The sequence below is a fragment of the Paroedura picta genome, chromosome 8 (genome assembly GCF_049243985.1).
Source record: "Paroedura picta isolate Pp20150507F chromosome 8, Ppicta_v3.0, whole genome shotgun sequence".
NCBI classification, from domain to species: Eukaryota; Metazoa; Chordata; class Lepidosauria; order Squamata; family Gekkonidae; genus Paroedura; species Paroedura picta.
The window spans coordinates 85,244,141-85,272,081 of record NC_135376.1 but is presented as its reverse complement, the minus strand read 5'-3'; the positions used below and the strand labels follow the sequence as shown (position 1 = coordinate 85,272,081).

General features: G+C 43.5%; 1 protein-coding gene across 6 annotated transcripts in view; it reads right to left on the bottom strand.

Annotated features, from left to right (window-relative positions):
• CABCOCO1 (ciliary associated calcium binding coiled-coil 1) overlaps positions 1–27,941 on the bottom strand; it is a 345,621-nt gene that overhangs the window by 72,572 nt on the left and 245,108 nt on the right. For 2 of the 6 annotated variants that reach the window (XM_077350722.1, XM_077350719.1), the window contains 2 exons: positions 4,071–4,168; positions 3,413–3,582 (listed from right to left, as the gene is read on the bottom strand). In XM_077350722.1, the coding sequence (XP_077206837.1) occupies positions 3,413–3,582; positions 4,071–4,141 (241 nt within the window). In that variant the 5' untranslated portion in view covers positions 4,142–4,168. Of the gene's footprint in view, positions 1–3,412; positions 3,583–4,070; positions 4,169–13,039; positions 13,341–13,635; positions 13,702–27,891; positions 27,932–27,941 lie in introns of those variants that run through there. The other 4 variants (XM_077350723.1, XM_077350720.1, XM_077350718.1 and 1 more) reach the window with 4 other exon arrangements.

Sequence of the window (27,941 nt, the reverse complement as noted above, 5' to 3'; positions counted from 1 at the left end):
CTCCCTGACCTCTACCACTTTCTCATAAACTGGCCACTCAGCAGAACCGGACCAGGATTATAGTACAAGTCACAGAGGAATTAAGCTGCTGGGCTTTTGTAAACCAGAATAACTGATCAGAAAGCTTTTAACTGCATATATATATATATATATATATAAACTTTTCAATTCAGTTTCATTTTCCTTGGGTTTATAGAAAGGAAGATGTCTTTTGATTAGTAGGAAGAGCTTTGGTCAGCAACGCAGTACATTCTGCATCTTCTGTCATTGCTCACGCAGTCAATATTATTATTATTTCTTTATGCTGCAATGAAGCTGCAAGATACCCGGGTTGCTTTGTTTACTTCTGTATGACATAATATTCCCTCCCTGCCCTCACAGAAGATGTATCTAAATGAGATTAATCTGACCTTCCTTCTTTAGGTACACACAGACTTTTCTACAGACGATAAAATCTATGGATAATCCCTCTGTCAGGGCAGACTTTTGAATGCCATGTTATCTAATTTAGGGATGCAGCAGGGAGGGGGTAGGTTTACTAAAACTTCAGCAGTCCACTGATGTGTTTGAAATTTCCAAAGAAGAAACCATGAGGGGGGATCAGTTTATAGTGCAAATATGTTGAGGGATACTGAGGGCCTTTTCGCACAGGGATCTTTGTTGCAAATTGTTTGCGGAGTGAAAAATCGCCATTTAAAATAGTGGAATTCGTCGTTATGCATACCTGCCTTTGTAGTGGAATCAGTTGCGTTTTTTAGCGTTTCCCACAGGCTTCCGGTCTCGGCAGAAATCGCTAGAAAGGAAGCGCTATTGCCAAGCTCGTCCCGCCCCTGGCCGTCAAGCAGCCAATGGGCAGCCGTTAGCATGCTCCCAAACAGCCCCTTTCCCTTTAAGAAAGGTTTAAAAAAAAAAAAACGACCCATAGCAACGAATCTAGGTAGATTCGTTGCTACGGAGAGACCCATCCAGTTGCCTAATGTGAGCTGTCGTTTGATTGTATGATCGTTTGCACGCTGCCTCGAGTGATAAAAAAAAAATACCCCCCCCCTCTCACGGGCCCTAAATTTCGGCTGAATTTATTTGTAAAAAATAAAGGGACTTTATTTCAGCAAACGGGCTTTTCAGTGGTTTGTGCTTAGTGACTAAAGGTGAAGGACTGAAGCCAGGGAAGCCTCTAAACAGAAAGAGGCTCGCCGGTGCGTTTATCCCCGCTCGCTCGGAGAAAAAAAAATGGCGATCGCTTCGCCGGAAGTTTGGAGGAGAGAGCCAGGGGGAGGGACTTTGAAGAACCAGCAACAATGGTAACGCACAGGTCTTTAGCGCTACTGTTGCAGATTGGTTGCAGGAGTGTATCGCTATCCGGAGGGTGAATCCACTTTTCTGGATTCCCCTGAAAGCGCCACAACGAAGCGCTTTTTGCTGATTGGTTTCAGGATTGTTGCAGATTGTCTACGACGTCATGGGTTATGGCAAATTAGTAGCGTTTCCAAATAGCAACCATTGTGCTACTTTGAAGCCGTGCGAAATGGCCCTGAGTTTGCACATCTGCATTAGAGGGCCCTTCTTGACACCTTCTTTACACTTTCTTTACAAGAAACTCAGCAACCAGCATGTCCCAGGGAGGGTCTGCTGGACATCAGCCAGAGGTCTACCAATAGACTAGTCCACTCATACTAATCCTGATAACGTACATGCTAGAAATGCCATGATTAAAATTTAGAAGGCCATGAGAGGACAAGAAAAACTGTTACCACCACAATTTGGCATTCACAATAAGCTAATGCTATTGCACAATAAATGATAGAACTGAGATTCAAAATTCAACTGGTTTCAGTCACAGAGATTTAAGTATGTGCTTCACTCTCACCACTGAAATACCCGAGACTGACAAGTGCTCCACATTGGACAGATCATGGCCGAAGTTCCTGCACAAATTAACTTCCTACAAGAAGAGGAAAATAACTTCTTTGCAGAAACCAGTTTCTGTGCATGAAAGAGGATTTCTGGATGGTAGCCAGTGTCTGGATTGTGTAGCTGACCTGCACATATAAAATAAATGAATTATATTTGCAGGTCAGCTTTCTGAGGGATGTATTACAAAATATTTTTTATTAGTAACAGGTTGTGCAGGAAATTTTTAACAGCAGGAAAGCTTGCCCAAGCCTAGGCAATACATCACTGTATTTCAGAGGGAAACTTCTTGCTCTCGCTCTCTCTCCAATTCACCATCTTTGTCAAGCTAAGCTACTAATGCCCTACCTGGTCCCAGAGCATCTAGCCACAGTGCTCTAGGGGTAGTCAACCTGTGGTCCTCCAGATGTCCATGGACTACAATTCCCATGAGCATTTGCTGGCAGGGGCTCATGGGAATTGTAGTCCATGAACATCTGGAGGACCACAGGTTGACTACCCCTGCTCTATGTGACAGTTACCTCCAGGCTAGATTACTGTAACCCACTCTATGTGGGCCTGACCTTGACCCATAAACTGCAACTGGTCCAGAATGCAGTGTTGTGGGTCCTCACGAGGCAACTGCACTAGCTTCCAGTTGAGTTCCAGATCAGTTCAAAGTTTTGGTATTGATCTTCAAGGCCATTCGCAATCTGGGTCCAGTTTATCTGAGGGACCACCTGACTATGCACCTCAAAGAGTGCTTTGCTCTGCCAGTATGAAGAGGCTGGTGATCCCTGTCCCTAGAGATGTATGCCTGCCCTTAACATACCAGGGCCTTTTCGGTCCTAGTCCCAACCTGGTGGAATGAACTGGAAGAGCTGCAGGCCCTGCAGGAGCTCTAGCAGTTCCGAAGGGCCTACAAAATGGGAGTTCTTCCACACGGTGTTTGGTTGGAGCCAATGAATAATAGTTACATCATGGAATGGGCCCTCTTCCGAAAATTCTCCCCCTGAATGGGATAAGAGACTGCAATAGGCAAAGTAATGATGGCTAACTGTAACAGTGGCCTATAACTCATGATTACTGATCTATTGTTTTAATTTTAATTATACTTTTAAATGTTTTGTGAAACTGCTATCAATCATGTTGTGAGCCACCCCAAGCCAGCAACACTGGGAAGGGTGGTTATAAATGTAATAATAAGTAAATATAATATAAATATAATAAAATATATAAATAAATATATAATAAAATAAATATTAAAATATAAATATAATAAAATAAATAGAATAAAAACCTTAAATCCTTGTATACTACAAAAAAAGGCTAGCAATTGGACCACGTATGGAACTAGTTTAAACTTGAATGTTATCTGTTTTAAATTGTCTAGTAGTTTTTGTGTAATTTTAATTTAAACATAAACGTTTAGCTGGTTTTATTGTACATGTTTTGTACAGTGCCCTGAGCTGGGTTGCCAGGAGGGCGGCATAAAAATCAAATCAAATCCAGAAAAACTTACTGTCAAGGTTCTCCAACAGCAAATTCAACACAGTCATGAATCCAGCAATTTGCATAGCTGCGAAGTCACTCTCTTTAGCCCACCAAAATCCTGACACGTAATAATCCAGCACAACAGCTTCTTTCAAAGATGTCTTGTGTCGTGTCAAATCCAGAAACAGTTCCAACTGTCTGTGATCAAAAAGCTGTCATTATCCAAAACTGGGGCATGAAACCTAGTCAGCCAATGGAACCAGGACAAATGAATCCCCAATTCCTCTCCGTTTTAAAAGAGCGGGTTTAACAGTTTCTGTTATGGGTCGTTTCTGCTGACTTAGGGGCCATGTGCCGCTCTGCCATTTCTTGCACTGCTGCATCTCAGGCACAAATAAATGTTAAGTAATTATTGTAGCACTTCCATGTTTTTAATTGTCCTGACCTTTAGAAGGGCAGGATGTATATTATGACTAGACAAATTATCTTTAAGTAACAATCTGGCACAAAATGATAGGGATGCTTTCTGGTCAAATGGTACAGCACAAGGGTGAGATCCTGTTTGTGCGGCTTTTAGAAAAAGATGATCAAATAGAGATATATGCTGCACAGTTTGTCTATCATGGGAGATAATGACAAAAGCTGTCATATGTATCTATGCAGGGAAAAAAGCACAGGAAACTTACTTTTGAACTCCTGCTATATCTTGCTCCAGCAGAGTGTTAATTTGGTCAGCCGAAAGGAACTTCCAAGCCATTGTCTCATCAAGTTTAATCACTTCTTCCTGTACCAAGGAATTATAGTTACAACTGTATCCACATGTATAATGTATCTGATCTCAAGGACTTCATTTAATCAGCATATAAAAAGAAACAATGGATGCTTCTAACACTGACTACATATTACTTGATTGCGGGAAACAGGTGACATATGAGCTAGATAAGTGAAAATGTATCTGTCTCAATACTTGCAAATGAAACATGTTTCCAAATGCTTCATAGCCACCTCACCCTAGAAGACAAACTAAATCTGCATCTCTAAACTCAGTGGTTTTCAAGCCATGGTCTGGGGTCTAAAACAGTTTATGTGGTTCACAAACTGCAATGAAAAAATGAGGATGGCAATAAAGAGTCAGGGAGGAAAGGCAGCTTGTTATCGCCGGATCTTGACAGCAGGGTTGGTACTTGGAAAGGAGACCTCCAAGGAAAATGCCGGAGATGGACCAGCTCCACTTCTCACTTGCCTTGAAAGCCACTTGCTGGGTCACTATAAGTTGGCTGTGACCTGAGGGCATGTGTACACACACACACACACACACACACACACACACACACACACAGAGTAAAGAGTCAAGTTTTAACACAAACAGAAGAGGCAACCCACTCTTCTCATGCAAGACATCTCCCCTTATTATCTTTCTTCTTTCCCTTTATCTCTTCGGAGAGACCACTGAAATACTTTGTCTAGGGCAGGTTTTCTCAACCAGGGTTTCCTGAGACCCTGGGGTTTCTTGACGGGTTTCCCAAGTGGGTGGGAGTTAATTTTTATATATTTTAAAATTTTGTTAAACATTTATTGGATGATATGACTGTATATGGTCATGCTGACCTGCCCTCCCCTTCCAAAATGGTCCATGAGGGGCCTGGAGAGGGCGGGAAGGGGAGGGGTCCCAGGTGGGCGTATACACAGCTCTGGTTCCCAACCATATTATGCACGATCACACCACTTCTGGGGTTTCTTGAAGCCTAAATAATGTTTCAGGGGTTTCTCAAAGATAAAAAGTTGAGAAAGGCTGGTCTAGGATGTCCACATGCACAAGCCAAGCCTTCTTTCTAACTGAGAACCAAAATCTACCACACTATATTGATTGGCAAAATACGCAAGAAAGAAGCTGATCTCTCTCTAAAACAGAATACAATTTACGCAAACACGAGTATTATTGGATGGCTGGGTGATATTTATGTACCAGGTTCCACATGAGTTGTTTTATGTAACTTCCACTGTTAGAAGAGGTATTGAGTACATTAGATTCAAAGATTTGCTCTATGCGTAACTGGAAAAAATGGTATAATAGCAAACATGCTAAGTGTTTCTAAACATGCACTTATTTTTAAAAGCAGCAAATGGTCCATGCACCAAAACAAACCGCCCCCCCCAAAAAAAAAACTCTCAATAGCTTCTATTTTTGAGCTGTTCTGTTTCTTAGACAAGGAAGTGCACCAAAAATAGATGGGTCGATTTATGGTCCAACTCAAAATAGAAAGAAACCACGTCCTGAAGGGCAAAGTCAATACAAGAAACAACTTTTCACCCCCAAGTTCTTAGCGTCACAAGCAATTATTAAAAATAATAATAAAACAAAAAGAGCTGAGTCGTAGAATACTCTGCTGATCTATAGAAATTATTTTTAAACATTTTTTAAAAATAGATATTTACTACAGTCTGAACACAGAATTAAGTGCCATCAACAAACAACATGATTATTCATCCATATCTGATTAACAAAACCAAGTGAAGCACCCAATTTCTGGAATTCGAACTACATTCGCTGGCCACTAGTCAGCAGCCCCCTCTGCATATCCAAATACATGTAAATATGCTTGCTTAATGTTACAGGGACAGTATGACTATTCCATGGGTCCTGGAGTTTGAGGGGGCTCAACTACATGTTACATTTTATTTTTTTTATGTTGCCCAGCAGAACAAGTACCACAAAGGATAGCCCAGCAGAGCAAGCCCTAAATAAATTCCAGCTCTAATCAGAGTCATAGTTGGGGAACAAGCTGTAGCCTGCCTCAACTTCCCCTGATACTTCAAGGGACAAATATAGGGAGAAGACAGAGAGTGCAGCAGAATCGCTGCTTTCCCAATTTTCAGAGATTTTCTGCAGACAGTTCTTGAGAAAGTTCCTTGCACTTAACGGGAAAATACCAGTGGGGAACCCATCCTTGGTAAAGATTCTGCATAAGTTTTCATATGTAAGTTTTCATAGGCACAGATCTCTTTTAAGAACAGAGAAGTCATCTTTCTTTAAATGAAAACTATCCTTTTCCACATCAGTTTCAAAAACCAAGGAATGTATGGACTTCTATCACTTGTGACAAGACAAAGCAAGATGCCGCAAAATGCAAGCGCTATCCTTCCTTAACAACGTCTAAAATAAATCACGCCATTGATTCTGATGTAATCCCAAAGCAACGCACTGTGTCCTGAGATGATTATTAACTCCTCAACCTTTATGCACAGTGCTTTGTTACAAACAAATCTGATCTTAGTCCCCCATCCCCCTCCTTTGAAAATGGAGAACTGTGATTTTAACTGGACGGTTTTTATAAATGTTGTTCACCCCCCTGAATCTGCTTTGGCGGAGAGGGCGGTCTAGAAATTCAAATGCATAAATAAATGAATAGAATTGACTGAGCTTCAAATGTACTTTCATTCATTTATAGCCCATCTTTCTCAGCTAGATTTAAGGTGGATTACAAAAAAACAGAGATAATTCAGACAGCACAAGATATGTCCTAGCCTGTGAATTTAAAAAATACATACTTATGGAACTTTTTAATTAAAGGAAGCTACCAACATATTTTTCATTTTGCTGTTCCCGTGGTTCTCAAAGAGTGCTCCAAGAATGGTGGAATTCCTAAGAAACGTGTCATGTATATCTTAATGAGAAAATGAACAGTGACAGGCAAGCTTCGGTGAAAGATTGCTTCTGCATCATTACCCACCTTCCTTACAAGGCCCAGCTGCAGAAATGCAGGATGTGTTTGAGAAAGCACAGACGGGGCAACGATGAGGCACAAGACACTTGGCCTGCACCCTGCATGAAAGGATCAAATGGCCACATCCCACAATCCTCTGCAATGCACAAACCTGCAGCGATTCCCTTGGAAACAAAATCTGTGTGAAAAGGGTTTCCTGTCAATTAGGAAGTCTGAAAAGAACGGTAACTATGAAGAGTGCTTGCACTCAAAAGCTCACGCCTTGAATAAATCTTTGTTGGTCTTAAAGGTGCTACTGGACTCTGATTTTATTGTGCTACTTCAGACCAACACGGCTACTCAAATCTATCCTTATGAAAACAACGGTGTTAGACATGCCTTTACTGGTTCTGCTCTGTGATTGGAAGGTAAAATTCTACTGCAAGACTCTCATCATTCTTTGAGACCACTTGTTTGAAAAGGACGATCTTGAATGAATATTTGATCAACAGCAGAAATTGAGGACAAAATCTGTCCTTTCCCATAATTTGCTAAAGCCAAGGTCACAGGCTTTAATTCAATGAAAACACACAAACCCCCACTGGAACAAGGAAGAACGACCAATTGCCATTCCTAGGGCTATGCCAAACAAAACAAAGGTTTTCACCCACTGATGGAAGCCACAGAGGGAGACAGATGACTCTCCCTGTGGAGGGATTTCCAGAATTTTGCTGCCACATCCAAGAAGATTCCTTCTTGGGTCACCTCCCATCAAGAGGTTTACAAATCTATGCATGGGATAGAGAAAGCTGCCAAAGATAAAGTTTCTCCCTCTCCCTACATACTAGAATTCAAGGGCAGTCCATGAAGATGATGGGCAATAGGTTCAGGAAGGACAAAAGGTAATACTGCTTTACGCAAAGAGTGATAAAAAAAACAGCATGCAGGCATCAGCTGGTGCACCGCTGCCGCCCCTCCTCTCCGTGCCACGGTGGTGGCTTCCTATGCACCACTTTGGGCTTTAGTGATCGCCGAGCCGGCCGAACCGAACCAAAGCCCACAACCTTAGTTCCTAGCCATGGTGACTGTGGGGAAACATTTTCAAGAGTTTTAATGATCGCTTGGGAACACGCTTTGCTAGAGTTCACAAGGTCTGCTTTTCTTACTTTTATCATTTCAACCCATCCAGCTGGTGAGGAACAAGACACTCCCTTTACTTGTTTATCCTGGATGATAGGCCACACTGCCCTGCGACTAGAATCAGATGCAATCCCATTATAGTAATTGCTCTACAGCTTGCTCCATCACCACACCTTTCAGTGTCCCCTTTGATTCTGTTTGGCAGTAAAACCAACAAATAAAGGGGAAGCCATCTCAGTTTCACCAATACCGGTTCTGGTTATTTCAATTAGGCTTGTGTTTTTTTTTTTAAACCTCTCCTATTTAAGGAAGATGTCTGAGGCAGCTTACAAAATAAAGGATAATAAAAACAAAATATTAAAAATTACTAATTAAAATTCTGCATTACAGACCTAGCGGAAGCATGAAAACATTGACCACTGAGCAGTTTAACAATAATGGTTTCAGACTAAAAGCACCCTAGAATGGTGTTAAAAGTCTCCTTAATTAAAAGCTCGGGTGAACACAAATCTTCTGACCTGGTGCCTAAAACAAAGCAGTGCCAGGTGCACCTCAAGGGGTGGGACATTCCATAAGCAAGGGGGCCATTACCGAAAAAGCTCTGCTTCTGATTGCCACCCACCTCACTTATGACGGAGGAGGCATCAAGAGCACAGCTTGTGAGATAGCCATGGGTCCCTTGTTGGCTTTCTTTTGGGGGGGATGAAAAATCTGTCAATTCCACCATTATGTCCTCCTCTTCAGAACAGCATGTATTTGGGATACATAGTAATTTAAATCAACAGACAGAGAGAAATGGAGGTGTCTTTCGCCTACCTTGTTAGAAGTATGGGTGACCACCAACAAGAGAAGTGGAAGCCTGCCTCTGGGACACTGGCAAGGCTTTTTACCTGACCATATCAGTGTTTATGGCAAGGTGACCAGATTTTAATATTGGTAAAGCAGGACACAATTGCCTGGGGGAGGGGGGCTTCTTGATTAAAATTTTGGTCTATATGGAGCAACAAAAAGTTTCATAGAACACATAGAACGCAAAAATAGTATTGTAATATATATATTTTAAAGTTCAACATAAGTACAATTTGCCAGTTCCCCCCAGATGTCCCTCCAAAAGTGGGACAATCTGGTCACCTTAGTTTATGGCAGCTGCTGAGGAGGGACCATGCAGCAGAAGCCTCAGCTGCAGATGGTCACAAGCATGAGAGCGGAGGACGATGCCATGTTACACCTACTGAAAGTATAGTATGGAAGAGACCCACATAGCAGGAAAGATAGGTTCAGATGGGTCACTATGTTGGTCCGAAACAGCAGAACAAAGTTGGAGTTCTGTGACACCTTTAAGACCAACAAAGTTTTATTCTGGGGATGTGCTTTCGTGTGTGTGCTGAAGAAGTGTGTACACGTACAAAAGCTTATACCCAGAATAAAATAAAACAAAGCAAAGGAAGAGTTAATATGTCTTTTAAAGCTTTTTCTGGATGTATAAAGCTCTACAGAAAAAAATGGGCTGAAAAGGTACCTCAGATAGAACTCATCTGGTCCAAGGTGATTAAAAAAAGAAGGAAGGTTGAAGTGTAATTGTAAATCTATGTTCCTATACCGCATCAATTTCAAAACCAGATACCAGCAAATGTAAAGTCAGCTTTACTCATGTACAGCTTCAACGGGAGAGAAGTACATAGCGCTGAAGATAGTCCATCTGACAATCAGTGAACGGTACATATTGAACAGCAAACATCTTGTCTTGAGAGTAAGCTATAATTTATGCAGTATTGGCCTTAGCAACCAAAGAGATAAATCAATATGTTCTAATAGTTACATGGCCATACAGATTGTATACTAGGTGGCCTTAGACAAATTTCTATTCTTTATCAGCTGCTATGTATGGAGACAATACTGACACACAGGGTTCCTGGGATCGTAACAAGACGAACATGAGTTGTGCGGCCCGACAAAGGCTAGCAAAATTATTAAACCAGCAAAATAGTATTCCCTCATTTCTACCAACCCATGTCTCCTGCTACGCTTTGCTACGCGTCTGAGCAAAGCTTCTGAAGGTGCACCCCACCAATGCGTAAACTCCATTGCTGCTGTGGTCACCTCCTTGCAGAATGGCTTGCTTGAGGAAGCCAGAAAGGGTCCTACGCTTCTGTCATTCCTCAAACTATGAATTACAGAATGGTTCAAGAGGCTATATTAGAATGGATCAAGAAGGCACTTTTATAAAAGGAATGGGACAAAAATACGCAAAGATTCTGGGCAAAAGTACATGATGTATTAGAAAAAATGTTAAATATAAAATTCACGTTATGTCCTGAATATATGTTGTTGAGTGTGCCCCCGGACAATCTCCCTCGTAAAGCAGGTATTTTTTTCTTTCCTGCAACAACTGCAGCAAGGATGGTGCTTACAAGAAGATGGAAACAAGAAGATATACAAAAAATAACAGACTGGATAGAAAAGTTGGGAGAACGGACCAAAATGGCAAAGCTTACTAATCTAGTTAATGGAAGACCAACAGAAGAATTTGAAGAACATTGGGGGTAATTCTCACAATATTTAGCCAGATAGGTATATATGTATTAACTAAATATGTATTAATATTTATCCAGATAGGTATAGGTATTAACAAATATATTAGTAGGGTGAACTGACTTGTTATGGAACTATAATCTTTTGTTCTTTCTTATTTCTATTACTCTCTCTTTTAAATAAAATAAAGGCTGGAGTTATCCAGCATTATATATATATATATAAAAGGAATGGGACTATGATGTATACCACTGCATGCATTATTGTGTTCTTATGATACCATTTTGCACTTTTGTAGCTCCCTTTGATACTGTTTGACATTTTTTTGCATTGCATTGTTAACTCGACACAGTGTTTGTTTACTGGACACATGTTTGTAGTCCAATTTGTTTTGCATTGTTTGACATTTTTGCAATGCATTCTTTACTGGAGACTCACACTATGTGGTTGCATTGCTTTACACTGTATTTTACACGTGCTTTGGCCATTACTGAGAAAGGTGGGCTATAAAGAGAATAAATAAGTAGACACATTTTCATGAACTAGATGCAGGGGTAGTCAAACTGCAGCCCTCCAGATGTCCATGGACTACAATTCCCATGAGCCCCTGCCATCTGGCCGCAGTTTGACTACCCCTGGAGGGCCGCAGTTTGACTACCCCTGAACTAGAGCCTACTTCAAGACAGTAGTAAACAGAACGGAAAGTAACAGTGTCTGATTCAAGGCCACTGGACATCATGTTTCAGGATCATTCCCTTTTCTGAGGCCTAGCTGCACCTGAAATGTTATGCAATGTTTTATTGTGTGGTTACCCGTCCTGAGCCAACATGAAAGGGCAGGCTACAAACAAAATTATATTATATATTATGATAAGAATTATAATGTTTCAACTCTGCTTTTGTCTAGCAGAACTGGCTGATATGGATATGGAGTTTAGAGTGGGAAAAGATGCATAGATATTTGTTAACACTAAGCAGGCTGTTTGAAGTAAATTGAGAATAAGTAGCCATTAAGAAGGAAGAGCAGGGGCCTTGGGAAAGTCCTCAGCAAGTTAGCACCTGGATAATGGAACAAGCTGACACTACGAGTTGCATTTACGTTACGCATAAATGATGTGCAAATCTGCATAGATGAAAATAAATTATCATATGCAACTTCTATCCTATTTTGGGTCCTGTGCAGACAGCCGTTCCAATACAACTATATAAAGGAAAATAACATACAAGAAAGGAGTGAAGAATTCTGAATATTCGACATGTTAAGTATTATTATAACTATTTTGCCATCAAGTCACAGCTGACTTAATGGCAAACCCACAGGGTTTTCGAGATTCAAGGGTTGCTATTGCCTGCCTTGGGGTTGTATCAGGACTTTCCCTGTAGCCTCCCATCCAAGTACTAACCAGATGTTTGAAGAGTGTGCCTGCACCTGAAAACTTATACCCACCAGAATTAAATTTTGTCTGTCTTAAAGGTGCCGCTGAACTCAAACCTTGTTCTGGGCCTAAATGTTGTCACTGCAGAACAAAGTTTGAATCCAGCAGCATTCTTAAGACCAACAAAGTTTTATTCGAGGTATAAGAATCCTGATATCAAACTGACTGGTAGAAGCTTTCGTGTGCAAACAACACTTCCTCGCATATGGTGAAACAGAATTTCTCCAACCATTACATATCAGAGGAAGTGTGCACACACACAAAAACTTACACCGTGAACAAAACTTTGCTGGTCTTAATGGTGCCGCTGGACTCACACTTTGTCCTGCTGCTTCAGCTCCCCACCTGAATCTGCTGTGCTTGCATAGTTATTGATTTAGGCTGAGCCCACCTTAGGGATGCCATCCTTCAGGTGGGACCTGGGGAATCCCCTGGAATTACAGCTCCTCTCCAGGTGACAGAGATCAGTCCCCTTGGAGGAAAAGGCAGCTTTGGAGGGTGGAACTAGGGATGCCATCCTCCAGGTGGGACCTGGGGATCCCCTGGACTTACAGTTCCTCTCCAAGCAACCGAAATCAGTCCCCCCTGAGATAATGGCTACAGCTCCCCTCCAGGCGACGGTTCCCCTGGAGCAAAGGGCATCTGGGGGGGGGGGGCTGCACTGCATGACGCTCCCCACGAGGTCCCTCGCGCCCCAGCTCCGCCGCCTCTCGCCAAGTCTCCGGGTCTTTCCCGCCCTGGAGTTGGCCACCCGTCTCTTCAGGAGCCGCAGGGTAGTCGGTGCCCAGGCAGCCCCCCGTCGTTGTCCTCCCTCCTCCCCCCCCCCCCCCCCGAGGGACGGCACCTGCACGGCGGGGCTCTCCTTCTCCTTCTCCTTGGGCTTGTCTTTGTCGCGCCACCTGGCGGCCACTCGCGCCACCCCAAACATCGCGCCGTTGCCTGGGCAGCAGGCGGGGCGGGGTCTCGTCGTGGCGGGCAAGGGAGGCCGGGCCTCAAGCGGGCGCCGCGGGGAGCTCAGCGTCGGAGCGGCCTGACCAGGAGGCTGCGGCAGCCGTTGGCGCGTCACAGGCGATGGCCGCGCGCCCCGCAGGGGGACGGCTGTCTCGAGGCCCCCCTCGGGCCGGCCCCGTCGGGAGGGGAGGAGCCGCGGGGAGGCGCGCCCGCACGCGCCTCCTTTGGGGCGCGAGGCGAGGGGCGCGCGTGGCGCAGGGTCTTGTGCCCTGGCCCTAGGAGGGCGGTGTTCGGACCAGTGCGGGAATGGATTCATTGAGGGATTTTTAAAATATCTGATTTTGTCACCACGCACCCCGATGAACCATCTCAGGGCCGGGGGCGGGGGTGTACCGTGTCATCGATGCATGCCCCGAGAATTAAAAATTATTAAAATTGGACAGTAGTGACTTGCAGTTTGAGATTATTCAGCCTCAGCAGATTTCTTACCATCTCACCGCGGCCAGTTCTGCAGCTGGACCTTGCTCGCTTGTTCTCCAGGGCAGGGGTAGTCCACCTGTGGTCCTCCAGAGGTTCGTGGACTACAATTCCCATGAGCCCCTGCCAGCAGGGGCTCATGGGAATTGTAGTCCATGAACCTCTGGAGGACCACAGGTGGACTACCCCTGCTCCAGGGCATTGAAAGAAGAAAAGGGCCGCACCGAGTCCAACTGGTCCAGGAAGTCCAAACACCATTCCCCCCTCCTATTTTCCTTATTCTCCAGGCTGCCTTCCTTTTCCCACCACCTTCTCCTTCGATGGCCACAGCACTGCACTCCCCTGCCAGGCCTTGAGCCCACTTGCGGGGAGGGGTATCAGGGCCAAATTATACATTTAAAAAAGAATTCATTCCTTCTTCAAAGTCCTGCCGCTTGCTCCTCTTCCCTGACCTGTGTGTCACCCACCACTGCTGGTTGTCCTGCTCCCAAGGGTGCTTCCACACTAAATATTGCACTTTCAATGCACCCAGCAATGGGATTTTAATGTGGATTAAAACTGCATTCGTTAGCATGTGTGAAAACACTATGCGTCTTGCCTCCCTCACCTTTACGCATAGTGACCACGTCGGACTTCATTTTTCTCTGCCATTTGGTTAGTGGGGTAGCTAAACAATCCCCAAAATGGCGTTCCCCAATGTATTGAAAAATGAGCTCTCACCGCGCTGTCTATGGGATAAAATCAAGAGAAAAGCACCAAAGTAAAAAGAAAATGCCCATTTTAAAATAAGGTTTTAAAAATCTACTTGAAGACACGGGAAATTACCCCAGTTTGTTAATATGAATCTGCCATCTGATGCAAAAGGTTTTCTGATCTACGCTCTGTTCAGAATTAGCTATATTAATGATGATACCTCCTTGAGTTTCCATTCCCAATGGGTGAAAATATATGTTTGAAATATATTTGTATGCACCAATTGGCCCCAAATATTTGTTTGTTTGTTTGTTTGTACATTTATTTGGATTTTTATACCGCCCATTTACAGCTCTGGGCTGTAAAGAATTGAGGGAACATATATTGAGGGAAGACAGCTCCTCCATTTCAATTATGGTTGCCAACCTCCAGCTGCTGACTGAAATTTTAGTCAAACAGGTTTGATAACGGTGCTCCCAACATCAAGGGTAAAGAAAACACCAAGAATAAGCCAGTCAGTCAGTAACCTTTTATTGGCATAAAATATGTATAAGACATATAAAAATAGGGTTTAAAATTTCAACAAAATAATAAAATAGGCCATGGGGTTACATAACCAAACAGATCTTAAAATGATTAAATAAACTGTAAAAGATAAAATACAAGGTAGGCAGCATATTATAAAAGCATCAAAAATAAGCAACCAAAAGATCTTTTTATTCACCCCCGGAGTCCCTGCATTTTCTATAGAATACAATAGTCCTTATCCAAGGGAAGGGCTCTTGTCGGGGGTGTCGCTGGACTCAAACACCGTTCTGCTTCTTTAGACCAACAAGGCTACCTACCCTGAATCTGCAATCATGCTCTGTTAGTTAATTCAGAATAACTACCATCCTTTGTTATTCTGGTACTATGAACTGATGGATAAAGGGTAATTTACCCGCACTACATAATCCCTGGAACCAACAGAACAATTTGAGTATCCATCTGCATATCCCAGGTGCCCTTGGTGTGCACAGGGCACACTCGGCATGCTTTGGTGTAGTCTCTACACAATTCCAAGGTAAGCTCCGCCACGGTCATACATTTAGCAGAAGAAAACAGAGAAAGAGAGTTGGGAGATCTTCCACTAGTCACATTTAATTTTCCACATTTTTCTTTAGCCTTACAGCAAGCTGTGTCTGCTTCTCAAAATAGTATCTTTAATTGACAATAATATATGTGTACTTAGCAGAAGAGGAAGTAACTGTGGCTCTTCCCAGTGTCTTCTGCAAACCATTGCAGGAAATCCCATATAGGAATTCACGGGGTTTCATCTTCACGGTTTAAATAGATTTCTGAAATGCTGTGACTAATTCTACGGAACACCACAGGATCCTACAGCCTGTGTCCTGTTCGTACTTTTTAGCAAAACCGATTGTTAGACATGTATGTAGAGAGGTCAAAGACGCACTTGAGCAACAGCAGCAGCGATGATACAGTGCAGTGCTTCTCATCCCATAAATCATAGCCTTCACGAGTAAGGTAATGGGCTTTTGTTCATTTATTATGAGGCGAACAGGGGAACCGTGCATTACTCCTTAGCATTTTGCTCAAGAGGGAGCCTTTGATGACAACCTTCAGAAAGTAGCCCACTGTTTGGAAACAATGGGCAACTATTATAGGAATTTCAAAGACCCCCAAGGGTCTTTGAAATCTAGTGTGCTGAAGATTTTTTTTTTTTTGTTATCCAAAACTGCAGACATTAATGATAAACCTGAGAAACATGGACATTCTTTCTTGGTTTCATCACCGAGTTGTTAGATACAGAATTGTTCCAGGGACTTGGGCGGATACTCAAGAGCTAGAGAACCTTCCCTAGCAGGAAAAGTGAATTTGATGCTTTTAAAAAAATTAATGACTAGGTGAAGATCATTATAAATCATGTGGAAAAAAATGTATGTACAGAACAACCCCGCCCCCTTCTTCTGTACCCAATAAAGTTGTTTGGCAGTAGACTCAGACAAAAATGAACTTCACACTATGCATAATAAATGTGTGTGATTCACTACACCAGGACGTGGTAGCCTCTGGGTCAGATTACTTTAAAAGGACAGGAGGTAAATCCATGGCTCTGTTGATGGCGGAATGTGTCATCAAGTCAGAACTGACTTATGGCGGCCCCAAAGGGTATTCAAGGCAAGAGATGAACAGAGGTGGTTTGCCAGCTCCTGCCTTCGGATAACAACCTTGGGTTTCCTTGGTGGTCTGCCACTGAAGTACTAATCACCTTCTGCGGTCTGACAAGATTGGGCTTACCTGGGCCAGCCAGTCAGGGTATCCATGGCTGTTAGCCACTGTTATATTGTCACCTCACTTTGCAACCAAATACTGGCTCCTAAGGAGGCACATGAGTCAAAACATAATGCAAAGGACAACCAAGCATAAATGCACAAGATTCCTCAGGACTGGATTCTGAGCAGACCTTAAAGGTAGCCAACTGGCCACAGTGAAAAGGTGCCTGGCTTCTTCTTACCCTCCTTTTTCCCTAACCTCCCGCTTCACAGATGGTCCATCTCTGAAAACCACTTGCATACATCCATTTTTTAAGATTAGCTATGTTTCCAAGTCCCATGGGTTTTCCGGATGATTACATTCACTTTGGATACCATTGCTAGCAGTTCTCTCCCATTTCCCCGCAGATACTCTCTGCTCATCCCAGGCCCCAATATCTTTGCACATACTCTTGCGTCCCTAGTTCTACTGAGGACTGAGCTTGAGTTCCAAGGCAGGACTGGGGCTTAGAGTGTAATTGACCAATGCGCGGCTAGATCATCTGCCCGATCTAGTCAATTTAAACTGAAACTGACCAATAGCATGCACGGGTGGGAAGATCCATTGTTTGCTTGTGTGTATAAGTTGGTTTTTTGGGGGGAGGTTGGGTTGGGTTCAGTTCTTGTACCATGTTGGGGTCCTAATAAAGAGCTCAAATCACTACCGGTGTCCATGCCCACCTCTGAACCCACAGATTTAACACGTACTTCTGTCCCTGATCCGACTCTTCTAAAGAAATTATGATGTAGATACTCAGAATGCTGTGAAATTACTGCTATATCAATGCCTTTTGTATACTTGAGTACAAATGCAAAACAGAGTTGAGGCTGACTGTGCTGCCTGTTTCTATAAAGATACAAAGCAGCCATCTTTAGATTTAGTGTCCTCGGAAGAGAGACTTTATTTTGCTCACACAGCCAGACTTCATCTGGAAACGGCTTCAGCCTCAAAAGCTTGTCTGCAAAATTCATGTTCCTATCTCTTTGCTTCATTCAAACTGCACAATGCCCTCTCCCCAACACAAGTGGTGAGTGGCTCAGGGAAGTCACTAGTCCTCAAAGGATGGTTGTAGGAAAGAGAATCCATTCACTCTGCATGGCCTACTAACCTCCACATGATGGTTGACGATGGTATAATTAATCTCCAGAAGACAGATATCAGCTCCCCTGGAGACAAATGGCCACTTTGGAAGGTGGATTTATAACCCATTGAAGACATTACAGGTAGACTCTCCAGGTAATTCCCAACCCAGAGCTGGTGCAGCCCTACCTACAACTGCCAAATGGAGACAACCTGAAAAAGCATCCTTGTGTCCACTTCTCCATAAGGTAGACCAGGTTTTCTTAACCAGGGTTTTATGAAACCTGGCAGTTTCTTCATGGCCCTGGAAGGGTTTACCAAATGGGTGGGAGTTAATTATTTTAAATATATATTTTTAAAATCTGTTAAATATTTATGAAGTGATACGATAATACACAGTCATGTCAACTTGCCCTCCTCCCAAAATGGCCAGTGATGGGACTGGAGGCGGTGGGAAAGGGAGGGAACCTGGGGGACTGTGCACACAGCTCTTCTTCCCAACCATTGTTGTTGTTGTTAGGTGCGAAGTCATGTCCGACCCATCACGACCCCATGGACAATGATCCTCCAGGCCTTCCTGTCCTCTACCATTCCCCGGAGTCCATTTAAGTTTGCACTGACTGCTTCAGTGACTCCATCTAGCCACCTCATTCTCTGTCGTCCCCTTCTTCTTTTGCCCTCCATCACTCCCAGCATTAGGCTCTTCTCCAGGGAGTCCTTCCTTCTCGTGAGGTGGCCAAAGTATTTGAGTTTCATCTTCAGGATCTGGCCTACTATAAGGAGCAGTCAGGGCTGATCTCCTCTAGGACTGATCGGTTTGTTCGCCTTGCAGTCCAAGGGACTCGCAAGAGTCTTCTCCAGCACCAGAGTTCAAAAGCCTCAATTCCCAACCATAGTCTGCGTGACCATGCCACTTCTGGGGTTTCTCGAAGCCTGAAGGATGTTTCAGGGGGTTCTCAATGGTAAAAAAGTTGAGAAAGGGTGAAGGGATATAACAATGTTTCTTGGAAATGTCATGAAAAAGTGGGGTCTTTTTTCCATATGTGGTGGAGGTGCAGGAAAGTGAATAAATTCTGGGCAATTTATTCTAATACATGCGGTATTAGAAGAGATGCTTAAGGTCAAATTCTTTATGAGACCAGAATATAGGTTGTTAAGCTTGTGTCCACACTCACTTTGCTCTCAAGCCAAAGTCTTCATCTTTTATGCAACAATGGCAGCAAGACTAGCACTGGCTAAGAACTGGAAGGCCCCATAAATACCAACTATTGAGTCATGTTTGGACAAAGTTGCTGATCTTTTGAAAATGGTGAAACTTACATCTATAGTCAACAAAAAGCCATTGGAAGATTTCCAGGAGCAATGGAGTTTCTACACGGATTCCTTGTCAAATGAAGATTTAAGAAAATATCAGGGACCAGGGGGATGAGGGATGTCATCAACTATTTTCTTTTTCTTTGTATACTTTTAAAAATAAAATGGTACGAATTTTTTTAAAGGGATTAAATGTGCTGTATAATGGAACTGTTCGGGAGGGTTCTTTTATAAGGGAACGTGATTGTAATCTACATTACAATCTAGTTTTGTAATCTACATTTGTGTTGTAATTACATGTCACCACAACAGTTTTAAAAGAAATTGTATTTTTTTCTAAATTTGTTAAAAAAAAGAAAAAGAAAAAGTCGAGGAAGGCTGAGGTAGACAGAAAGCCATGTTAACCATTTGAATGATGATGTAATCAAATGTTTCCACTGGTAGTAGAGTGGAAACTCCACTTGATCAAGGCAATCAGTGTGATAAATGATTCCACACAGAACTTGCCCCTGCCTGGAGCACTCACTAAACGGCTGTGTCCGGTAGCATATATGTCACTGTTATAACATTAAGACCGGCCCTTAATTAAAAGTGGCAAAATGAATTCTACAGCCTGTTGCTCCATTGCTCTATGGATTTCATCATGTCCTCCTTCACTCCACACCATGGCAGCCATGCCAATGTGTTGCAGCAAGATTAAGCAGATGCCCATTGGTGTCTTAGACTAATAATACTTATTCTAGCACAAGCTAGACGGCTGCTTTTGTGAGTCAGGCTCAGTGTCTTATCCACAAGGATAGATTTAAATGGGTAGCCATGTTGGTCTGAAGTAGCACAATAAAATCAGAGTCCAGCAGCACCTTAAAGACCAACAAAGATTTATTCAAGGCATGAGCTTTCGTGGACTCTGATTTTGTCTTATCCATAGCAATTGTTCTTATAGCTAAAGTGACAAGTGACGGAAAAGGGTGAAGGGAGAGATTTTACACAGAGAAACCAGGATAAGGGATTTCTTACTTACTCTAAATCCTAATGTCTTTCCGTGACCCACCAGTTACACATGCTAATTAGTTCAATTGTATCCGCTAGCCCAGTCTCAGAAGCTAAGCAAGTTTAGCCCTATTAGTTCCTGGGTGGGGGACCACTGAAGAAGACCAGGATCGCTGTACAATTGCAGGCAATGTCAACCCATCTCTGATCATCTCTTGCCTTGAAAACCCTCTGCAGCATCCATAAGTCAGCTTCTACTTTATAGCATTTCCTACCCTCCCCATCTTGATAGTGTCTTTATGCTGCTGCACTGAATCAGCTTGCAATGCCCGACACTGTACTTTTCATTGTTAAGATTTTGCATTTGACCTTACCTGTCTGACCGTTTACGCACTGGAGGTTTCATGCCAGGCTGCAGGCTGTAGCTTGAGTTGTGGCACCTCTTCCTGCACCCACACGGGGGGGGGGGGAGTATTTGGCCTGGTGCACCTCATCCGCCTCCTATTTGTGCTCCTGCATGGGAGCTGGGGCAGCAAAGTTCCCAGTGCATAAACGGGCTCTGTCGGCAGTTGGCAGTGGTCCTCTCCCATTCTGAATGATTACTCTTTATCAAATCATCTCAGATCTTGCTGCCCGAGCAAACATTTCCCAACCCTCAGTGTGGCGTTTACTTTGGGAACATTTGTCTCTGGCGGTAATTATAATGTCTAGTTTTTTAAAACCTTTCAAAACTATTTGTAAATATTGTTTCCTACTTTAGCTCTAAAGGACAAGTCTGGTTGTAAATACAGATTAAATATCCTAAGTAAAAACAAATGTGCAGAACCCCACTGATTTCAAAGGGCAAGTTAAGCACATACTTCCATTTCTTCCATTTCGATCAGTGGACTTAAAAGTGTTTGCCATAGGCACAACTTGGCAAATATGCCAATTAAATAAAAAGAAATTAACACAGAAAATAACTGTTGTTGCAGAAGATGATGCTGAAACTCATACATATGCTGATATCTGTTTACCTTGCCTGGGTATTTGCATTAGATTTTAATTAATATAAGCTCATTTTGACCTTATTTTTGGTTGAAACGCAGGCTAAAAATAAATACACACCATATTACTCAGAATTAATCAGACTGCTCACGTGAAAAAGGGTAGGTTAGCTTCTTACACTTATCATAATGTCTTCTATTCCCAGGGGAAAACACTGATAAAACTTGAAATTCTTGCCAGAAATGGAACTTCTTTACTACAGTTAGCAATTCTCGCCAAAGTCCACAGGTTAGGAATTTTTGTTTGATTGGTTATAAATAGCTATTTAAAAAATCTATATGTTTTTCTCTTGGGGAGTATGCGTAGGAAGTATATTATTTGCAAGAAAGTATGGACCCAATCTTCAACGAGGCCTCTAGATCCACCCTGGGCCACGGGCCGGTACCGGTCCGCATGGGGGGGAGGGAGGCGCCGGCGGACATTACCCGTCTCCCTTATGGTCAGGGACAATAATCAGCCACAATAGTGGGACCATTCCTCTTCTCCCTTCTCCTCCAATGACGGCACGTCTTTTCAACAGTAGGAGAGGCAACAGTAGCTGCTGGTCCTCTTCTCTTCTCCCCCTTCCCCAGGCATCCACCTGAGTGCCAGCCATTATCTGTCTTCCAAAGAAGCTATCCTGGGTCAGGCCTAGGGACAAGTAACAAGGAAGGGGTAGGGATGCCAGTCCCCAGGTGGCACCCAGGGATCCCCCGGTTTTACAGCTCATCTCCAGGTGAAAGAGATCAGCTCCCCTGAAGAAAATTGTTCTCGGCAACTGGGCTAGAGGGTGCATAAAGATGTTGAATCGTATAGGGAAAAGAATTGTGCCCTGTGGCACTCCACACTGGAGTTTGCAGTGGTGCGACTGTTCTTCCCCACTGGGGACAGAGGATCACCACTGGAGAAGAACAGTTGTTATTGCCACAAACTCCAGTGTGGAGTGCTGCAAGGTACAACTCTTTGATACTATTCCCCATCTTTATGCACCCTCCATTTCAGCTTGTCCAGAGATATGGACTAAGGTTTCACCAGTGCACAGATGACAACCAGCTCTACCTGTTAATAAGTGACCAGCCACATATTCCTCCCAAATCCTCAGCCAGGTGTCTAGGAGCCATGGCAGAATGGCTCCAGAAAAGTCACCTGAAGCTTAACTCCCTGAAGATGGAGGTCTTGTGGCTGGGTAGGAAGGGTCCAGAACAGGAAGTGTGCTTTCCCTGTCTTGACGGGGTGCAGTTGGTAGTTGTACAAACAAAATGACGCTCTTCCACCAGGAATATGGTTAAGACCAGTGTCAGCACTTGATGACATCAATAAATGCTCTCCCCCCATCTGTACCTTATCCCCCTCCTTCATTTGAACCTTGGGAATTATCATTTTAATCTGGACCTATTTGACCCCAGGTTCATGGAGAGTTTTGTGATGGAGCGGTTTTGGTTTTACCTTCTTGGGAATTCCTAAGTATGTAGTTTATAATGGTTTAATATGATTTTAATGTTAGCCACCCTGAATGGTCTGGAGTGTTGGCTTGGGAAGGAATTGATGGGGTCATGTTGCTATTAGTATAACTTTTATTCTGTTTTTATGGGCTTTTTATGGGAGGGATAGTCAATAAATTAAAATATAAGTAAAATAAATAAAATTAGATTGTTGCAGGAGAGGGGCAGCCTAAAAATACCATTAAAATACCATAAAATACCATAAATACATAAATAAATGTGTAGGGTGGACCCCATAGCATTATACTCCATTCAGGTCCCTCCCTGCCTCAAATCCCACCCACTCCTGGCTCCACCCCCAAAATTTCCAGGTATTTCCCAGCCCAAAGCTGGCAACACTCAAAGGTGATGTCCCAGGATGCATTGTCAGGCTGTTAATATCAGTGTGGGGTGGAGATTCCTTGTACCATCCATCCGTCTGACATTGCCCTGAAGTTTTGGGGAGGGAATGGCATTTTACAGCCAAGATAATGTAAGGGCCCAGCCTCGATTCAGTTCTCCAAGAATAAACAACATAATTTCATTCCTTTTGTGGGTTCATTTACTATTTGTCTTGCCTGCAAATGGAAACAAGCACTCCTCAGTAGGCACTGCCTGTTGAATGGCCAGTATAAAGACTATAAACTCAAAGACGGTGGACAATGATGCAAATCAGGGACATGTTCGTCCATAGATGCAGGACCACCTGGGAAGCTTTGCCAGCTGCAGAGTGAAAATGAGAGGTTCTCAGCTCTTTTGTCGCTGAGACCCAACGAGAAAACATGTAATAGTACAGGTTAGGTCACAGTTTTCGTTAAATGCACTCCATTTCTCACATAACAAACCAACTGTCTCAACAACTGCCATAGAGTCAGCTATGTGGCAGAAGCTTTGTACAAGTAAACTTTGGGCCAGGAGACAGAGCTGGGTAAGAGAGACAGAATCACAGAATCATAGAGTTGGAAGGTACCCTACAGGTCATCTAGTCCAACCCCCTGCTCAATGCAGGATCAGCCTGATATCTGTCCAGCCACTGCCTATAGACTGCCAGTGAGGGGGAGCTCACCAACTCCTTAGGCAGTCCATTCCACTGCTGAACTACTCTGACGGTGAACATTTTTTTCTGATATCCAGCTAGTACTGTTTTACATGTAGTTTAAACCCATTATTGTGGGCCCTATCCTCTGCTGCCAACTGCTCCCTGCCCTTTTCCAAGTGACAACATTTTCAATATTTAAAGAGAAATAAAATGAAATTTGACCCAGTCGAGCAACAACAAACCACCACGTACAAACAAGCCTTGAAACACAGCCTGTCCCAAGCAGGTTCCACTGAATGGAACGGAACAGAATATACTTCCAGCCATCCCTGTAGAACCACAGTTGGGTGTGGTTTTCCATTGCTCCTTCACTTCCTGAAGACACCCTTGTGTTTTGGTTCTGCTGGGGTGGGCTTTACACTTTGTGACTAACACAGACTTTTTTGGGGGGTGGGAATGACAGAAGCAAATAGGTTAACCCGTCCTAAAACAGGCTGTTTATATCAAAAAGTATAGTTTCCTTTTAGAACATGTAGAAAACATAAATAAACACAGCCATGTTTAATCCCATACTTAAATGCCACAAGAAGCTCTCTTACTAAATATGAATGAATACGTACAACATAAGTCAAAAGCTTTCAAAGGGATTAAATAATCATTATATAATGATATAATAAGGTGTAAGTGCCTGGACTCCCCCTCCTCCAAAGCAAAGCTGCTTATATGGAAAGAGCTGGAGCCGGGAAGTGGTGGAGGCGGCAGGGGAGAACTGCTGGATCCTTTCCCCACCTCCCCCTCTCCATTTTCAAATGCATCCAATATGCCCTAGCAGTCCAGGTGCAGCTGCTGTGCAGTGAGCTCACTAGGGGCTTCCAGTGCAAGTGCTTAAGCAGTGATGTTTTGCCACTGCCTTTGCCTTCCCTTGCAGAGTCTCCATTGGAGGTGTCCCTTCTAAACAATTCCCCTGCTGAGCTTCCAAGATCTGACAAGAGCTGCCTCCCCCTGCAGAGTCTTCTTTGGTGGTTTCCCTTCCAAGTACTGGCCTTGCTTAGCTTCCGGGATCTGATGAGATCAGGCTGTACCATACCGCCTTCCCACCCCCCTCAAATTTCAAATACTCATTGCTACATGGCATCTTGTCTCCTGCCATTGCCATTTTCTGTTGGGAACCGTTATTGACTGGAACAATGCCTATAGAACCATAGAAAAGAATCCTAGAGTGGGAAGGGGCCGTGCAGGCCATCTAGTCCAACCCCCTGCTCAATGCAGGATCAGCCTAAAGCATCCATGGTAAGTATCTGTCCAGCTGCTGCTTAAAGACCGCCAGTGAGGGGGAGCTCACCACCTCCTTAGGCAGCCCATTCCACTGCTGAGCTAGACTCATAGAATCCTAGAGTGGGAAGGGGCCGTGTAGGCCGTCTAGTTCAACCCCCTGCTCAATGCAGGTCAGCCTAAAGCAGGGGTAGTCAAACTGCGGCCCTCCAGATGTCCATGGACTACAATTCCCAGAAGCCCCTGCCAGCATTCGCTGGCAGGGTCTCCTGGGAATTGTAGTCCATGGACATCTGGAGGGCCGCAGTTTGACTACCCCTGGCCTAAAGCATCCAGGAACAGTATCTGTCCAGACACTGCTTGAAGGTTACCAGTGAGGGGGAGCTCACCGCCTCCTTAAGCAGTCAATTCCACTGCTGAACTACTTGGATAGTGAATTCTCCCCCGCCCCCGACATATACAATCCAGAAATAAATAAATACTCTATCTCCTTCAAGAGGAAATTTGTAAATGTCCAGTCGTAAATACTCCTAACAAATTGGATAAATGTAAAGCTTATATGCAATTTTATAAATTACACCCAAAAAGGCCCCAAACCAGTCACCACAGGGGCAGTTAGAAGGAAATGGCAGGCTTTGCCAGACCGAAAAGCCAAGTCACGCTCTTTAGAATATCTCTTTTGATAGATTGCGAATGACGGAGGTAGTTCATAAAGGAACAAGACTGACAGACAGAGGAAGGGAAGCGGCTATAAAGCGAACGCAGAAGCAATAATTTTGATCCAGAGTGGAATGATGTCATTATCAATTAGCGCAAGTTCTTTTTCTTGTAACCATCATCCGTCTGGTGCGGATTCTGATTTAGTGCACTGCTGCTGTGGGATTAAATTCCTCTCCTGGGTAAGAACACTATGGCTAATTGAGATATTCCACAGGCATTTTACACGGCATCACACCGGTGCCAAAGCAGCTTCTATGTGACAAAAATGCTTAAGAGAAATTTTGTCAGGAAGAATTACACCGAGAGATTCATAGCTAAGGTAAATGTTTTCCTGTTAATAGAGTTTATTGGATGGAACTCTGCGGGATACTGGATAATAGACAAGCACCGTTGAATGCAGGGTACTGTTTCTCTGAAGGAAACCAGCCATTGAAACCAAATAAACTATTGTCACGATCTGGGTCATTTATTTCAAATCTTTGTCACAGTTCGTGTTATACCTTACATTTCTAATAAAGGATCTTTTTATGCTGCACACCAGTCAGGAGTTAAACAGGTTCAAGTCTCACATTAGCACAAAGAATTACCTCAGCTTAACAAATGCTCTTTAAGCTTTTAACAGCCCTGTACTTTTCATAATAAGTACCAGGTGTGTGATTGGGACCCCTCGAGGCTCTGACAAAATTGGAATCCATTTTCCATTTGGATATGTAAGATGGGGTAGCAAGCCCTTACAGGAGGGCCTGCTTTTTGATCTTCACTTTCTGGGGGAGAACAAGAGATTTGCTTGCAAGCTTCTGAAGGGATCTTGGGAATGACACTGGGTTCACATATCCGCACACCTAGGAGCCAGCTTAATGTAGTGGTTAAGAGCAGTGGCTTCTAATCTGACAAGCTGGGTTTGATTCCCTGACCCTAGCTGGATGACCTTGGGCCCATCACAGTGCTGATACACCTTTCTCACAGAGCAGTAATATCAGGGCTCTCTCAGCCCCACCTACCTCCTAGGGTGTCTGTTGTGGGATGAGGGAAGGGAAGGAGGTTGTAAGCCTCTTTGAGACTCCTTCTGGTAGAGAAGAGCGGCATATAAGAACCAGCTCTTCTTCTTCTAGGCTGAAGCCTCACATTTAATTGTGCAATGGATGTTGTTTATGAACCAACTGAGATTAATCAAAGATTCCTTTGTTCTATTCCAAAATGGGGCAAAAAACACCTAGGAATCTTTTATAAAAGATAATATTTTTTTTAATATTCATTACACTCCTGAAGGATGCAATTATTTCCCAACCTACCCATTAATAGTTTAGGCAAACCACACAGCACTGGAGGTAAGCTCATTCTTCCTTCTTATAACATTCTGATTCTCATAAAAGGTTAAAAATGAATAAACATTTTTGAATAATAATGTCAATTTCAACGATAATAATCCCCTCTATAAATTTCAAATAACAACATCTGGTTGTGAAAAATATAGAATACTCCCTCAATGTGTGTTCTGTGTATCTAATGTCTTTGGGACCACTGAGAAATGCTGTAAAGGCCAAAACCCATCTGGTTTCATGTGGTTCATAGGACATGCTCGCCTACTAGGAATGCCTGTAAATGGTACTGTCTAATATTCAGTCTCTTTCCTTTCAAATGCGCACACTACTTAATCTGTTAAATTTTTTGTAGCTTGACCCTCTTGGAATATTTGAGGTTGAATTTGTTTCCCCTCTCTTTCTGCTTGCTTAGAAGAAGAGTTGGTTCTTATATGTCGCTTTTCTCTACCCAAAGGAGTCGCAAAGTGGCTTACATTCGCCTTCCCTTTCCTCTCCCCTCAACAAACGCCCTGTGAAGTAGGTGAGGCTGAGGGAACCCTGATATTACTGAAGAAGAGTTGGTTCTTATATGCCACTTTTCTCTACCCGAAGGAGTCTCAAAGCGGCTTACAATCGCGTTCCCTTCCTCTCCCCACAACAGACGGGTGAGCCTAAGAGAGCCTTGATCTTACTGCTTGGTCAGAACAGCCTTATCAATGTTGTGGCGAGCCCAAGGTCACCCAGCTGGCTGCATGTGGGGAGTGAGCAGGCAATCCAGATTAGAAGTCCGCACTCCCAACCACTACACCAAGCTGGCTCTCAAGCTGGCTTAGGCCGAATCCTAGTCCTGTGGAAACCATTGTGAGGACAACTGTTGCTCCGTGCAAATGCTTGAAAGGGCCCTGAGAGACAGAGCTACAGAGGAGTATGACTAAGGAGTAAAAAGAAGTAATACGCTAACCCCCACTCCACTTGTTTGTGTGAGTCCTGACCGGGAGGTGGTGTGTGGTCTTCCCCTTCTCAAAGTGCCTCTGCTTACCACAAGTTCACTTGGGCGGAAGGGAGTTCTGACTGCATTCCAGGACTTCT